Source organism: Pseudophryne corroboree, chromosome 10 (assembly GCF_028390025.1).
Source record: "Pseudophryne corroboree isolate aPseCor3 chromosome 10, aPseCor3.hap2, whole genome shotgun sequence".
Lineage (NCBI taxonomy): Eukaryota > Metazoa > Chordata > Amphibia > Anura > Myobatrachidae > Pseudophryne > Pseudophryne corroboree.
Window position 1 is genome coordinate 260,587,007 of NC_086453.1, and position 17,190 is coordinate 260,604,196.

The following is a 17,190-nucleotide window of genomic DNA, read 5'->3' on the forward strand; positions in this document are numbered from 1 at the left end:
TTAGGGTCTGGGGGCTGGTCCTGCTGGCCCTCCTGTTATTGGCCAGCAGGGCCTTTTTATGTGAGCCAGCACACTGCAGCCCCGCCGGTGATAGCTTCTTGTATGCTGTTCCTGCCTTGCAGAACTATGTTCCTGTCAGCCGTGTTTGGTGGATCTTGCTCCCTGCCCTTTGGTACTTTGGAGGTCCGAAGCCGGTCCTGGGAATCCTTCTAGTCCTTGCGAACCTGTTTGTCATCTGGGGTTCTCGCCCGGTTTCGATAGTAGTGGCTTCTGCCGCGTGTTGCGGCCTATGCCGCTTAGTGTTTACTTTACTGTGAATTGGTGCATTTGCGGAGGTTTCCGCTTTCACTGTCCTCCCCGGAACTCGGCGGTGCCGTGTAGGGGAGTGGACAGTGGTTTCTTTGTAGTTCTTTTCCTTTGGCGGCGTGCCGCACATACGTTTAGTTTTTAGGTAGTTTATAGCCCCTAGCGTGGTTGTTTCAGTTAGAGGTCCCCTTGTTATTACCCTGTCTCAGTTCATGCCTTATCTCTCTTTAAGACCTGAGGGGGCATCGGAGTTGGGCAGACCTAATCCGCCCTTCAAACGCGGCTGCCATGGGCCCAAGAAACCATAGTCGTTCAGGCGTGAATTGATAAAACGGGTAAGACAACGGAGGTAGGGTGCTAGGGGCTATTTCCTTCCCATTTCCCAATCCCAGCATTCCGTCTTGGTGCTCAGGATTCACTACATAAGATCTCCCCTGTCCTGAGCATCAGGATCGTAACATTATCACCGGCCAACAAAAAAAAAAAAAAAAGGGGGTTTAATTTTTTCCGTTGTATTGGTGGGCCTAGAAATTCGGCCTCATGAATCCGGCAGGTTTAGGGCCAAACCCCAGTCATCTTTTGGTTAACCAAATACAGGAATTAACTCAGATGGCTCAGGACCTTACTCTTCGGGTGAGATCGCAGGAAGATCTTTTGCGAGCCTCCCCGAGTATGGTTCCAGAACCAAAGATGCATTTACCTGACCGTTTTTCGGGTAACCGAAAAGATTTTTTTTATTTTAAGGAAGCTTGTAAGCTTTATTTTCGTTTAAGGCCCCGTTCCTCTGGTACTGAGTCTCAGCGGGTCGGGATTGTGATGTCTCTACTTCAGGGTGATCCACAGACCTGGGCGTTTGGGCTAAGAGCGGATGATGCTGCTTTGTTATCAGTAGACGCCTTTTTTAAATCCTTAGGCCTCTTATATGATGACCCAGATAGAGAAGCATCAGTTGAGAGTCACCTACGTGCCCTTAAGCATGGCAAAAATCCAGCAGAGGTGTATTGTACCGAATTTCGCCGTTGGTCGAACGACTGTGGCTGGAATGACCCGGCCCTGCGCAGTCAGTTTCACCTCGGTCTGTCGGAAGTGATTAAAGACAGTCTCCTTCAGTACCCCGCTCCTGAGACTCTAGACAAACTCATGGAGCTCGCTATTAAAATTGATCGTCGTCTCCGAGAGCGGAGGGCTGAAAGAGGAACAACTTTTAGGCCTAATCCATGTGTATATACTTTTCCTGAGGACGTCGAGAAGCCCATGCAAATGGGTATCTCCCGGCTGTCCCCAGAGGAAAGAACCAGAAGGTTAAGTTCTGGTCTTTGTTTGTATTGTGGTGGTAAGGGACATATCGCACGTAACTGCCCGAACAAGCCGGGAAACGCTCTGACCAAGTGAATTTTGAGGGGGTTCACTTGGGTCTGCAGTTAATCTCCTCTAATAATTCTCTATTAGTTCCGGTAAAGATTTCCTTTGGCAGCCTCAGTTCGTTGGTGTCGGCCTTCGTCGACAGTGGAGCTGCAGGAAATTTTATGGATTTAGCTTGGGCTAAGGCTTTAGGCGTTCCACTGATACCCTTAGATAGACGTATCACCATGCACGGCTTGGATGGGGGTCCGCTTTCCAATGGGGTTATTACTCACCGCACACCTCCAGTATTGCTGACAGTGGGGGCCCTACATTCAGAAGAAATAGAATTTTACCTTACACATTGTCCGGCAGTTCCAGTAGTTTTGGGTCACCCCTGGCTTGCCTTTCATAATCCCATCATAGATTGGCGGTCTGGGGAGATTTCCCAATGGGGTCCTTTTTGTGTTAAGGAGTATATTTCCCATCCTGTCCGGGTTGCGGCAGTTACCCCAGAACTTATTCCTCTGGAATATCAGGATTTTGCTGATGTGTTCTCCAAGGGAAATGCGGACGTTCTGCCTCCCCATCGGTCCTATGACTGCGCTATAGATTTAGTTCCCGGGGCCACTTTACCTAAAGGGAGATTATATGCCCTCTCCGGGCCAGAAACCACGGCTATGGATAATTATATCCAGGAAAGCCTGAAAAAAGGCTTCATTAGGCCTTCGAAATCTCCTTTGAGTGCAGGATTCTTTTTTGTTGAGAAAAAAGATGGGTCGCTCAGACCATGTATTGATTTTCGAGCTCTGAATAAAATTTCTGTTAAAAACACCTACCCTTTGCCTTTGATTTCAGTACTTTTTGATCAGTTACGCTCTGCCGTTATCTTCTCAAAGAACGATCTTAGAGGAGCTTACAATCTCATCCGAATAAGATCTGGGGATGAGTGGAAGACGGCTTTCAGCACACAGTCGGGTCATTATGAATTTCTGGTGATGCCCTTTGGGCTGTCAAATGCTCCTGCGGTATATCAAGACCTCATTAATGATGTTCTTCGTGACTTTCTTGGAAAGTTCGTTGTCGTTTATTTAGACAACATTTTGATTAATTCTGAGTCTATGGAACAACATATTACCCATGTGCGTCAGGTTCTTCAAAAACTACGGGAGAATCATTTATACGCAAAACTAGAGAAATGTGATTTTCACATCACGGAGGTGTCCTTTTTGGGGTATATTATTTCTCCCCAGGGATTTTTCATGGAATCGAAAAAAATCCAGGCCATCCTTAATTGGGCGCAACCCTCAAATTTAAAAGAAATTCAGCGCTTTTTAGGGATTGCAAACTATTATAGGCGGTTCATTCATACCTTTTCTGATTTGGTAGCTCCTATAGTAGCATTGACTAAAAAAGGAGCGGACCCTTCCAATTGGTCGCCTGCAGCCGAGTCTGCCTTTCGGGCCTTAAAGCAGGCCTTTGTCTCGGCTCCTGTTCTCAGGCACCCTAACCCGGAGCTCCCCTTTATAGTCGAGGTAGATGCCTCAGAGGTTGGAGGGGGGGCTATCCTATCTCAGGAAGATCCGGAGTCTCAGGAATTACACCCTTGTGCCTTCATGTCCAGGAAATTCTCCTCCGCAGAATCCAACTATGACGTTGGTAATCGAGAATTGCTGGCAGTTAAATGGGCTTTCGAGAAGTGGAGGCATTGGCTGGAGGGAGCTAGGCATACTATTACAGTGTTTACTGACCATAAGAACCTGCAATATATTGAGTCAGCTAAACGGCTTAATGCTCGGCAGGCACGTTGGGCATTGTTTTTTACTCGTTTCAGGTTTATTATCACTTTCAGGCCCGGTTCCAAAAATACTAAAGCTGATGCCCTGTCACGTTGTTTTCTTCCGGTTCACAATAACCATCCTGCTACTACCCCCATAGTTCCATCATCTGTCATCCGGGCAGGCCTCACACAGGATTTATTTACTCAGTTAGTCCAGCTTCAACAGCAGGCTCCTAAACCAACTCCTGCTGATCGTCTCTTTGTCCCTGAATTTCTGAGAGGCACTGTTTTAGCTGAGTTTCATGACAACAAAGTCTCTGGTCATCCAGGTATCACTAAGACCTTGGAGTTAGTGTCTCGCTCGGTGTGGTGGCCTAGTCTTTTTAAAGATGTTAGGGAATTTGTCCATTCCTGTCAGGTTTGTGCACGGCTTAAGGTTCCTCGTTCATTGCCGATCGGGCAACTCGTACCTTTAGCCGTTCCTCTCAGGCCATGGTCACATATATCCATGGATTTCGTGGTGGACCTTCCTCTTTGAGCCGGATTTCGAGGTATTTGGGTGATTGTAGATCGTTTTAGTAAGATGGCTCATTTCATTGCTCTTCCCCGATTACCCTCTGCTCAAGGGTTGGCAGTCTTGTTTCTCCGTCATGTGTTCAGGCTCCATGGGTTGCCCAGGGATATTGTCTCTGATCGGGGTCCGCAATTCATTGCTCGTTTCTGGAAACGTTTTTGTGCCTCATTAAATATGAAACTCTCTTTAACATCTGGGTACCATCCACAATCTAACGGACAAACCGAACGAGTTAACCAGTCATTAAAACAGTATTTACGGTTGTATTCGGCCAAACTCCAGAATGATTGGTCTGAATTTCTTCCGTTAGCCGAATTTGCTTATAACAACTCTTGTCATTCTTCCACCAAGGAGTCCCCATTCTTTTCAGTCTTTAGCTTTCATCCTAGAGCCAACTCTTTTTTTCCTCATTCTCCAGTCTCCTCGTTGACCTTAACCTCCCATCTCAGAACAATTTGGAGAAAGGTGCACCTTGCCTTGAGAAAAGCTGCCTTCCGAGAAAAGAAATTTTCTGATAGGCTCCAACGTCCTTGCACTTTTAAGGTGGGAGATAAGGTATGGTTGTCAACTCGCAACATCAAGCTCCGACAACCTTCAGCTAGATTGGGACCCAAATTAATTGGACCATTCCTTATCATTAAGAAGGTCAACCCAGTTGCTTTTCGGCTACACTTGCCGAGATCTCTCAAAATTTGCAATACTTTTCACTGTTCTCTTTTGAAACAGTATTTTTCTTCCAGGAGATTTCCTCGGAGGACTTCCCAGGGTAGATCTCCGGTGGATGTTCAGGGGCAACAAGAGTTCTTGGTGGAGAAGGTTTTAGATTCTAAGCTTTCTCGGGGTCGGCTCTATTTTTTGGTCCACTGGAAAGGTTATGGCCCTGAAGAAAGATCTTGGGTGTTGGATAAAGATTTACATGCTCCCAAGCTGAAGAGGATTTTCTTTCAGGAGTTTCCTCAGAAACCTGGCTCTAGGGGTTCTTTAACCCCTCCTCAAGGGGGGGGTACTGTTAGGCGCGGCGGCCTTCAGCCGTGCCCTGACTGAGCAGCGGTCACGGCCGCCGCGCCTCTCTCCTTCCCTGTCCCCCGCACGGCGCCTAGCAACGCCAGGACGCCGTGCGCACGATAGCCACCGGGTCCCTGGCAACGCAGGACGCCGTGCGTGCAGGGCCGCCGGGTGCATAGCAACGGGGACGCCACAGGTGGACCGCGTTCCCCGTTGCTGAGAATAGTTAATTAGGTTGCTCGTGCAGCAGGGCAGCTGCACGGCAACTAGTAATTATGGTCTGGGGGCTGGTCCTGCTGGCCCTCCTATTATTGGCCATCAGGGCCTTTTTATGTGAGCCAGCACACTGCAGCCCCGCCGGTGATAGCTTCTTGTATGCTGTTCCTGCCTTGCAGAACTATGTTCCTGTCAGCCGTGTTTGGTGGATCTTGCTCCCTGCCCTTTGGTACTTTGGAGGTCCGAAGCCGGTCCTGGGAATCCTTCTAGTCCTTGCGAACCTGTTTGTCATCTGGGGTTCTCGCCCGGTTTCGTGAGTAGCGGCTTCTGCCGCGTGTTGCGGCCTATGCCGCTTAGTGTTTACTTTACTGTGAATTGGTGCATTTGCGGAAGTTTCCGCTTTCACTGTCCTCCCCGGAACTCGGCGGTGCCGTGTAGGGGAGTGGACAGTGGTTTCTTTGTAGTTCTTTTCCTTTGGCGGCGTGCCGCACATACGTTTAGTTTTTAGGTAGTTTATAGCCCCTAGCGTGGTTGTTTCAGTTAGAGGTCCCCTTGTTATTACCCGGTCTCAGTTCACGCCTTGTCTCTCTTTAAGACCTGAGGGGGCATCGGAGTTGGGCAGACCTAATCCGCCCTTCAAACGCGGCTGCCATGGGCCCAAGAAACCATAGTCGTTCAGGCGTGAATTGATAACACGGGTAAGACAACGGAGGTAGGGTGCTAGGGGCTATTTCCTTCCCATTTCCCAATCCCAGCATTCCGTCTTGGTGCTCAGGACTCACTACATAAGATCTCCCCTGTCCTGAGCATCAGGATCGTAACAGTTTTCACACTGACGGAGGATTCTAAGAAGGAGTTTAAGGAGGCGCAAGCAAAAGGTGGCATAGGAGTTGAGGCTTTTAGATCTTTCGACAATTGGTTGGCGGGGTTTTGCGTGTTCGCGGCGTGCTACTTGGAGGATCGGCCGGAGGAACACATGAACGTGATCAGGTAAATACACCTGGTTCATGACATGCACCGTCAGTCGAAAGACACTGCGTGGAGGGCGTACGACAAGGAGTTCAGACAGAAGCATGATTGCCTCCATGTCATTGACTTTGGATGCAAGTATGTGGAGGTTTGGCTTCACGTTACGAGGTCGCAAGATGCGAAGCAGGCCGCTAAGGGCGGGCCAGACCCTCAGCCGGCGGGGGTTTCTGCGGCGCGCGCGGGCCCGGAGCCTTCCACTGTTTGGTTTTCGTTTGCCGGTTGAGGGCGATGTTGTTGTTCGGGCTCCCAGGAACCTGCAATCGGCTCGGGAGTTTCCTTTAGTTCTTCGGACTAAGGTCGACTTGGAAGTGCAGCTAGGAAGAATGGCGGGACCCTTTGCGCAGCCGCCGGTGGAGAACTTAATAATTTCCCCTGTGGGTGTTGTTCTCAAGAAAGCTCCAGGGAGGTTTAGGCTCATTCAGCATTTGTCTTATCCATCCGGGTCATCAGTTAACGATGCTATTCCTCCGGAGTATTGTTCGGTGGGTTATCAGTCTTTTGATGATGCTCTGGGTATGGTACGGGCATGTGGCCCCGGGGCTCTCATGGCTAAGATTCATGTTGAGTCGGCCTTCCGTTTACTTCCGCTACACCCGGAGTCATTCAGATTCATGGGTTTCCGCATCAATGGGGAATACTTTGTGGACAAGTGCTTGCCTATGGGGTGTTCCATTTCTTGCGCGTTTTTTGAGAAATTTAGTACATTTTTGCATTGGTGCGTGGAGTTTTCTTGCGGGGGTCGTGGGATAGCACATTATCTTGATGATTTCCTGTGTGTGGGGCCCGCGGATTCTTTGCGGTGTAATGAGCTTTTGTTCTCCTTACGAGCACTATTTATGCTTTTTGGGGTACCTGTGGCGGAGGACAAAACAGAGGTGTCTACCTCGTGTTTGTCATTCCTGGGTATCGAAATTGATACCGCTGCAGGCGCTTGCCAACTTCCTCGGGACAAGGTCGAGAAGCTTCGGGAGTCGATTCAACAGTGTGCGGGGCATTGTAAGGTTACTTTACGGCAGGCCCAATCTCTTTTGGGTCTTTTGAACTTTGCCTGTAGGGTTATTCCCATGGGCAGGATTTTTTGCCGTAAGCTGGAGCGGTCCACGGCTGGGGTTTCCAGGTTGCATCATTTTATTTGTTTATCTTCGGAAATTATGAGAGACCTTTCAGTTTGGGTTTCGTTTTTGGCAGATTTTAATGGTGTACAGATTTGGATGGCCCCGGTCGTGGACAACACCGAGTTGCATCTCTTCACTGATGCGGCAGGTTCAGCAGGTTTTGGTTGTTTTTTGCATGGTTCTTGGTGCGTTGTGCCTTGGCCTGCGGGTTGGTCACAGAAGGGTCTGACGAATGACCTTCTATTGCTGGAACTTTTTCCCATTATGGTCGCCTTGGAGATTTGGGGTGAGCGGCTTAGCAATCGCAGTATTCTCTTCCGTTGCGACAATCTGGGAGTCGTACGTGCTGTCAACAATCAGAGAGCTAAGGCGCTGCGTGTTCTGCGTGTGTTGTCACAGCTAGTGCTGACATGCATGCGTTTCAAAGTTTTGTTTCGGTCTCAGCATGTTCCTGGGGTTGAGAATGGTGTTGCGGACGCGCTATCAAGAGGGCAGTGGGATAGATTCCGATTATTAGCCCCAGAGGCTGATGCGGTTGGTATGCCCTGCCCCTCTTATGTTTGGCAGATCATCGAGGCGGACTGGAGGGGCTAGCTGAGTTATCTCTTGCCCCAGCCACTCTCAAGGTGTACCGTCGGGCCTGGAAGGAGTGGGAAGAATTTTCCCGTGACCAAGGTCCTAGAGGTAAGAGGAATCGACGGTTGCTGCTTGCTTTTGTCTGGCAACTCTTCGTAACAGGGAGATCGAGATCAGTAGTATCTCGGTACCTTGCAGGGATATCCTTTTTCTCAAAGTTAAAGGGTTTCCCAGATTTTATGAAGAGTTTCCTTTTAACGAAGGCTATCAAGGGGTGGGCGCGTTTAGCGCCGACTCCGCCAGATAGAAGGCGCCCTATCGATGCGTCCCTTCTTTGCAGAGGTGGCGGCCACGAGTTTTGAAGCACTCCTGTTTGAATTGGCATTTTCCATGGCGTTTCATGGGGCATTTAGGTTGTCTGAATTGGTCGCGGCTTCCAAACGGACGGATTCTATTATGCTGCATTCCGATGTGGTAGTGGGGGATGGGTCTTTGCTGTGCAGGCTGCGCCATTCTAAAACAGATCAGTTAGGTAAGGGCCGATGGGTCACTTTAGCGCCATCGGTTGATGGGAGGTGTTGTCCGGTGACATTGGCTAATCGTTATGTGGGGGTGAGACCTTCGGTAGAGGGTTCTTGGCTTCTACATTATGATGGTTTGCCTTTGACTAGGTATCAATTTAATTGGATGCTTAGGCGCTACCTGTCCGGTATGGGCCTTTCCCCTCATGATTGCGGTTCGAACTCATTTAGGATCGGAGCCGCCACCTCCGCGGCATCAGCAGGGTTTTCGGTGGCCGAAATTAAGGCTTTGGGCCGATGGAAGTCGGCTAGTTATAAGCGTTACATTCGGCCGTGTTCTGAATAAGTTTGTTGTTTGTTTTTACTAACAGTTCGGTTGTTCAGATGTGTTTCTTTCATTTCAGTCTTGTGTGTCTCCCCTGTCCTCCCTACTCGGATGGCTAACTACTCATCACTGTTGGCAGTGGGGGTCTGGAGTTCTCTTACAATTTTTTGCCTGAACTGACGGACTGAATTTGGCTTCTTAATATTTAATTCGGCTAATTGGATTCTAATTATAAGTCCCTCAGCAGGTTTTTAAGTTTCACCTCCAGCCGAGTTATTCTGTGTGAGCCTAACTCCCCCCCCTTTTTTCATTCCCTAATGCACCCCCCCCCCCTACCCTTCTCCTCCCTTCCCTCCTTTTATTATTTTGAATTATCCTTCTGTATCTTTATGTTGCTTCGATTGGCCTGAAGCTTGTTTCACAGGAAATTGAATTCCTTACAGAATTTTCTTTTTGGCAGATCCTCAGTATTCGAACAGTTAATTCACAACTTTCAGTTCTTTGGTGGGTTTAAACAAAATTAATCTTTTTGCCTTTTCCCTCCTTGTAGGTTTGCGGAATGATAGGTTTGGCATTTGGGTGATTGGTCACTCATATATTTTTTGGGCGGCTAGGCTTATGGCCTCAGACGGGGCGCCACGGTTTCCAATGTCGGCAGATGTGAGGTGGATAGGAGTGAGGGGTATGCTTTGGAGGGAGTTGAAGGCCAAACTTCTTGAGCAGGCTAGTCGGTTTGGTTTGCCTAGGATTTTGGTGATTCACTTAGGTGGAAATGATTTGCGGTGGATCTACGGTTGTTGATGGTGCGCGATTTGGAGGAGATTATGATGGCTTGGCCGGGTTATAGAGTGGTGTGGTCTTTTATGATGCCCCGTTTATGTTGGCGAGGAGTGTTTGATTGTAGAGCGATTGATGGAGCCAGGAAGAAAGTGAATTCAGCGGTGGCTAAATCAGTTTTAGCGAAAGGAGGTGCGGTGGTTTGGCACCAAAGGATCAAATTTCATTCTTGCCACTTGTTTAGGCCAGATGGCGTTCACTTAGCTAGAGAGGGATTGCATTTGTTTATTGAGGATCTGTTTTCGGTTGTGGGTTCTTTAGGTTAGGGGTATGGTGGCGGAGCGTGTTTCTGTAGTCAGAACCTCGCTGTTGGCGGGAAATAACGGCAAGTTACCTGTTGTTGGTTAGGAAATTGATTGGAGTTAGATTGGTGGTTGATTTTTAGGTGCGCTCACCTTCGTTAACTGGTATACATCTGCTAGACCACCTTTACGGGGGCAGCCTCACCACCTTTACGGGGGGTAGTCAAGAAGAAGGTTGAGTGGATACCTTTGGTGTTTTATATGGTTTGATTTGGTCGGGGGTTAAGTTGGTTTTAGCCGTTCTTTCGTGCCACCATACTTTAAATTTTATTATCTCATGCAGTCATTAGATTGCATTAGTTCATTTAAATAAATAGCTGACAATTTCTGCCAAAATTTATGTCTCTGTGTCTTTATTTAATATATAAAGTATTTTAAGTTTTGGTGTTATATATTTGAAAACACAGGGCAATCATCAGCCGATAGGGGGTTTAAGGAAACGAATTGACTGTATAGGAAAGGAGTGGGTTAAACCCCATAGGCTAGGGGCAGGCCTGTTTTTGAGCTTTAGGGGTGGAAGTTATTGGGTCCTATAGGAATAGAGTATAGGGGTGGGCTAGTGGTATGATTAGTCTGGTGAGGGGGCTGGGTCAGCCTCTTTTGTTTCAGTCTTCCCACCCTCCTTCCCTAAGGGGCGGTTCTGGTAGTGTGGTTTTTCGTCGGCTATGGTGTTTTTAGGTACGGTTTTTCAGTTAGTGGAACTTTTCGTGGCGGGAAAGAACGGCAAGTTACCTATTGTTGGTTAGTAAATTGATTGGAGTTAGATTGGTGGTTGATTTTTAGGTGCGCTCACCTTCGTTGACTGGTATACATCTGCTAGACCACCATTACGGGGGCAGCCTCACCACCTTTACGGGGGGTAGTCAAGAAGAAGATTGAGTGGATACCTTTGGTGTTTTAGATGGTTTGATTTGGTCGGGGGTTAAGTTGGTTTTAGCCGTTCTTTCGTGCCACCATACTTTAAATTTTATTATCTCATGCAGTCATTAGATTGCATTAGTTCATTTAAATAAATAGCTGACAATTTCTGCCAAAATTTATGTCTCCGAGTCTTTATTTAATATATAAAGTATTTTAAGTTTTGGTGTTATATATTTGAAAACACAGGGCAATCATCAGCCGATAGGGGGTTTAAGGAAACTAATTGACTGTATAGGAAAGGAGTGGGTTAAACCCCATAGGCTGGGGGCAGGCCTGTTTTTGAGCTTTAGGGGTGGAAGTTATAGGGTCCTATAGGAATAGAGTATAGGGGTGGGCTAGTGGTATGATTAGTCTGGTGAGGGGGCTGGGTCAGCCTCTTTTGTTTCAGTCTTCCCACCCTCCCTCCCTAAGGGGCGGTTCTGGTAGTGTGGTTTTTCGTCGGCTATGGTGTTTTTGGTTACGGTTTTTCAGTTAGTGGAACTTTTCGTGGCGGGAAAGAACGGCAAGTTACCTGTTGTTGGTTAGTAAATTGATTGGAGTTAGATTGGTGGTTGATTTTTAGGTGCGCTCACTTTCGTTGACTGGTATACATCTGCTAGACCACCATTACGGGGGCAGCCTCACCATCTTTACGGGGGGTAGTCAAGAAGAAGATTGAGTGGATACCTTTGGTGTTTTAGATGGTTTGATTTGGTCGGGGGTTAAGTTGGTTTTAGCCGTTCTTTCGTGCCACCATACTTTAAATTTTATTATCTCATGCAGTCATTAGATTGCATTAGTTCATTTAAATAAATAGCTGAATATTTCTGCCAAAATGTATGTCTCCGTGTCTTTATTTAATATATAAAGTATTTTAAGTTTTGGTGTTATATATTTGAAACACAGGGCAATCATCAGCCGATAGGGGGTTTATGATGGTCCCAACCAGGGGCGTCAGAACATTTATGGGCTGGGGGGCAGGATAGACCCTAATGTAGTGCCCCTGGTGGCGGAGCCACTGGGGAGGAGGAGGCAGTACTACGGGGATGAAATGAAGGCGGCAGTGGCACCATGGTGGGGAGGAGGTGGGCAGTGAGAGGGAGAGTGTCAGGGAAAGAAAGAGGGGGAAAGAGAGAGAGAGACTAAGTGTCAGGAGAGAGGAAGAGAGAAAGACCGTGTCAGGTACAGAGAGAGAGAGTGTCAAGGAGAGAAAGGAGCAAGAGGAGGGAGAGTGTTAGAGAGAGAAAGAGGGAGAGAGAGAGAGGAGCAAGAGTGTTAGGGAGAGACAGTGGAGAGAGAAGAGTGTTAGGGAGGGAGAGATAGGAGAGAGACTGTTATTGAGAGAAAGAGAGAGGAGTGAGAGTGTTAGAGAGAGGAGAGAGTGTTAGGGAGAGAGAGAGAGAGAGAGAGAGAGAGAGGAGCAAGAGTGTTAGGGTAAGAGAGAATGGAGAGAGAAGTGTGTAAGGGAGAGAGAGGAGAGAGAGTGTTAGGGAGAGAGAGTGTTAGGGATATAGAGAGAGGGGAGCAAGAGTGTTAGGGAAGGAGAGAGAGGAGAGAGAGAGAGTGTTAGGGAGAGAAAGAGAGAGAGGAGAGACAGTGTTAGAGAGAGAGAGATGAGACAAAGAGAGAGAGAAGCGAGAGTGTTGGAGAGAGAGACAGAGTGGAGAAAGAAGAGTGTTAGGAAGAGAGAGAGGAGCGAGAGTGTTAGGGAGTGAAAAGAGAGAGAGTGTTATGGAGAGAAAGAGAGAGAGGGCGAGAGTGTTAGGGAGAGAGAGAGAGGACAGAGAGAGTGTTAGGAAGAGAAAGAAAGATAGGAGTAAGAGTGTCAGTGAGGGAGAGAGTGAGAGTGTTAGGGAGAAAGAGAGAGGAGAGAGAGTGTTATGGGGATAGAGTGGCGAGAGAGTGTTAGGGAGAGAAAGTGTGAGAGAGAGAGGAGCGACAGTGTTAGGGAGAGAGAGAGTAGAGAGAGAGAGTGTTAGGGAGACAAAAAGGTAGGAGTGAGAATGTTAGCGAGAGAGTGGAGAGAGAGTATTAGGGAGAGAGAGAAAGGAGCGAGAGTGTTAAGGGATAGAGAGAGGGGTGCGAGAGTGTTAGGTAGATAGAGAGAGAGAGGAGTGAGAGTGTTAGGGAGAGGGAGGAGAGAGTGTTAGGGAGAGAGGGAGGATAGTGTTAGGGGGAGAAAGAGGAGTGAGAGTGTTTGGGAGAGAGAGAGAGAGAGAGAGAGAGAGAGAGTGGAACAGGGAGAAAGATGGAGTGGGAGAGACACTACTGTACCTGTCCTAATTAGACAGCAGCACAGTCACAGGTCTCTCATGGAAGCTGGCAATGCTGGGCGATGTGCACCTGATGGCTGCAATTCTGTTGTATCCTATGTGCAGCGCGTCTGACAACTGACTAAGCTCCGATGCGCTCGGGACCGCGCAGCGGATCGGATCAGATGTCAAACACCTGCAATTTGGCCACTTTTTATCCGATTTCTTGGCCCGATGCGTCTTTAAATTTGATGAAAAGAGGCCAAATCGCACTAGTCTATAGCCAGCTTACAATGACCAGCTTGATGAAAAATAAAAATGCCAATGATGCCAACACTGATTAATTGCATAATTTGAAATGCCAAGAAATGTACCGCTTCAGGATTATAACAATACCAATTTTTAGTAAACAAAATCCAGTTATACATTGTTTTATATTGTTGGTGGCAATATTACTAGTTTATAAAATGATATATCACTGACTCAATATCAGTCTAAGTAACATTAAATATTAATAAAATATACTGTACCAATTCTGCAAAGACTAGGTTTGGATCACAATCCAGGAAAGCAGCCAGAGTTTTCTAGAGAGAACAGAAAACATAATTTGAACAGCCACCTATGATAATATTTGAACAGAAAACATGTACTAATACATAAAATACATTAAGGTCTATATTTCATAAGCAAATATCTAATGTACTGTTTATTAACTTGAATTTAATGCATAAAATGATGTCAAGCTGCTTATGTATCATTGGAGCAGATGTATTAAGCCTGAAGAAGGGATAAAGAAGTGATAAAGCAGTGATAAGTGCAGGGTGATAACGCACCAGCCAGTCAGCTCCTAATAGTCATTTTTCAAATCCTTAGAGGCCTATTTATTAACATTATTTTTACTAAACTAATGTGAAAGGGGAGTTTTCATACCCGTTTTACATTATTTTAGTATCACCTGTATGTATTAAAGGGCATTTGGAGCAGTTTTCATGAAAAACTGCTCCAAATCCTTTAATTCACTTTTTTTTTTAGTAACCCACATCGCATTCCCCAGACTTATAATGGGAAATGCGATGTGGCCAAATTTACTAAAAAAAAGTGAAAAAATACCTCAGTGTGCCCTGTGGTAATCTCGCCATCTTAGGCTGGCGAGATCACAGGGCAGCACTGTATTCTGTACCCTTTTGCCCTGCTTTCTCTGCTCCTGGCAGGGAAAGCTGAGCGGGACCTGACTCCAGTGATAAGCTATGTGTGTCTGATGGACACAAAAGCTGATCAAAGTGTTAAAAAAAAAGAAAAAAGTAAAAACCAAAAAATCACTTACCTGTCCAGGGAGCCGGTGTCCGCTGCTCTGGCGAGCGCTGCCGGGCATCGGGTCCCCCATGTGTTGTTCTGTGACCCTGGTGCTGTAAAGTGACGCTGTAAAGCAGCAGCGCACTTTATAGCACCGGAGGTCACTGCAGCACACAGGATCCAGTGCCCGGCAGCCCAGCAGTAGCAGCCCGGACTGTTTCCATGGACTGGTAAGTATATTGACATGCTGGGGGGGGTAGTCCGCGGTGCGCAGGGGTAGTCGTGAAGGGGGGGGGGGTCGACCGGGCAGCGACAACAGCATTGGCGCATGTGCAGCAGGACATCGGGGTATTTTTTATGAAAAATACCCCGATGATGCTGCGGAGTGTCATCGCAGGGACAGAGCTTCACCACAAGCTCTGTCCCTGCATGCAGTAGCGGATCTTGCCACGGGCAAGCAGGACTTTTGCCGGAGGGCGCCGCACCAGGGCAAGATCCGCTGCTGCTGTGCCCCCCGCTGCCAGCCGCTGCCGCTGGCCGCTGTGAAGGGAAACTAGACGCGTACGCATCTAGTTTCCCTTCGTGGAGAGGTCCTTTACTGTGCAGTGCGCGATGACGTCATTGCGCACCGCACAGCAAAGGTCCTCTCCACGAAGGGAAACTAGACGCTACGCGTCTTGTTTCCCTTCGTGGAGAGGACCTTTGCTGTGCGGTGCGCGATGACGTCAATGCACACCGCACATTTCAGCGCTACAGTAGTCTGTACAGTAGTCTGTATGACCATGCCCCCTGTACGAAGCCACGCCCCCTATTGGCGCCCGGGGCGCACAGAGCCCCAGAATCGGCCCTGCCTGCATGCGATAATTGATAAATACCTGCGATGTAATCAATTATTGCAGTACGAGTTTGGGTGATTTTATCACCTGTCATCCACATCCTGGATGCGGATGGTGATAAATAGGCCCCATAATGACTGGATGGTGCGTTATCACCTTGCACTTATCACTGCTTTATCCTTTCTCCAGGTTAATACATCTGATTATTTCTACACTACATATTTCCTTTACATTATCAAAACCAAAAACTTGAATTATTGTATATAGTACAGTGGCTCTCAAACTTTCTGGTTTCAAGGCACCCTTAGGGTCTGAGACTTTTTTTGCTGCTCCCCTAGGTGACAGCGGGGCCAAACTCTGTAAAGTGATATTTACGGAGTTTGGTACACAGGTGTAAGAGTATAGTCCTCATTGATAATAATACTGCGATCTTCAGCACGAATGAGCCCTCTGCAGGAAATGTCAGTGATATCTCCTGCATTAGGCTTTTAGCATATACTGTAGCAATAATTCATAGAATTATACAGAAACTGCTATTTCTACATCATTTTATGGGAAAAAAATACTTCTTACATAGGCTTATGGGCCCTCATTCCGAGTTGTTCGCTCGCAAGCTGCTTTTAGCGGCTTTGCACACGCTAATCCGCCGCCTACTGGGAGTGAATCTTAGCTTATCAAAATTGCGAACGAAAGATTAGCAAAATAGCGAATAGACACTTCTTAGCAGTTTCTGAGTAGCTCCACACTTACTCGGCATCTGCGATCAGTTCAGTGCTTGTCGTTCCTGGTTTGACGTCACAAACACACCCAGCGTTCACCCAGACACTCCTCCGTTTCTCCAGCCACTCCCGCGTTTTTCCCAGAAACGGTAGCGTTTTTTTACACACACCCATAAAACGGCCTGTTTCCGCCCAGAAACACCCACTTCCTGTCAATCACATTACGATCACCAGAACGAAGAAAAAACCTCGTAATGCCGTGAGTAAAATACCTAACTGCATAGCAAATTTACTTGGCGCAGTCACACTGCGGGCATTGCGCATGCGCATTAGCGACTAATCGCTCCGTTGCGAGAAAAAAATACAGAGCGAACAACTCGGAATGACCCCCATAATCTGAAACAAATCTCTCAGAACTGTCACCCAGGTATGGAACACTAGAACACAAGAAGATTGTACTCATCTTCAGGTTTCTCAACGTCGCTTCTGACCACCTGCCAGCAGGACTCCATCACCTCCGCAGAAGAGGAGGACTAAGGTAAGTGATAAAGAGGGCAGAAGTGGAAGGAAAAGAGGTGGAAGGAAAAAGGGCTTGGGGGAGGGAGATATGTGACACACAAACTGGGGTAGTGTGCAGGGGACATAGTGACACACACACACTGGGTCCTGGAAGGAATGGGTCACTGACATGGGGGGGTGACAACACAGTGACACACACTAAGGCCTGGGACCCCAGATGATACACATAATGGGGGGGATGGTGACATACACACACATGAACACTGGGTCCTGGAGGGGGAGGCAATGACATAATAACACTGGGGCCTGGGGGGGGCATGGTGATACACACACACATAAACAGACACTGGGTCCTGGACGAGTCAGAGGGATGGGAGGTAACGTGATGACACATACACCTTGAAGCCGGGGAAGGGGGGACATGGTAATATCTAGGGCCTGTGGGGGACATGGTGGAATGCACTATTTGGCTTGGGGGAGGGAGAAAGAATGACTGTGATTACTATTGGAAAGCTGGGGCAGAGCAACTCTATAAAGAACGACCTCATCACAGGGAGCGCAGCATGGTGGTCATTCCGAGTTGATCACTCGCTAGCAGTTTTTAGCAGCCGTGCAAACGCTATGCTGCCGCCCACTGGGAGTGTATTTTAGCTTAGCAGAAGTGCGAACGAAAGGATAGCAGAGCGGCTACAAAGTTTTTGGTGCAGTTTCAGAGTAGCTCAAAACCTACTCAGCGCTTGCGAT

General features: G+C 47.7%; 1 protein-coding gene across 1 annotated transcript in view; it reads right to left on the reverse strand.

Annotated features, from left to right (window-relative positions):
• The window catches only part of LOC134965289 (uncharacterized), a 213,637-nt gene that overhangs the window by 160,692 nt on the left and 35,755 nt on the right, over window positions 1-17,190 (reverse strand). Inside the window, exon 5 of the mRNA XM_063941770.1 lies at window positions 13,610-13,663. Coding sequence (XP_063797840.1) covers window positions 13,610-13,663 — 54 coding nt within the window. The remainder of the gene's footprint in view (window positions 1-13,609; window positions 13,664-17,190) is intronic.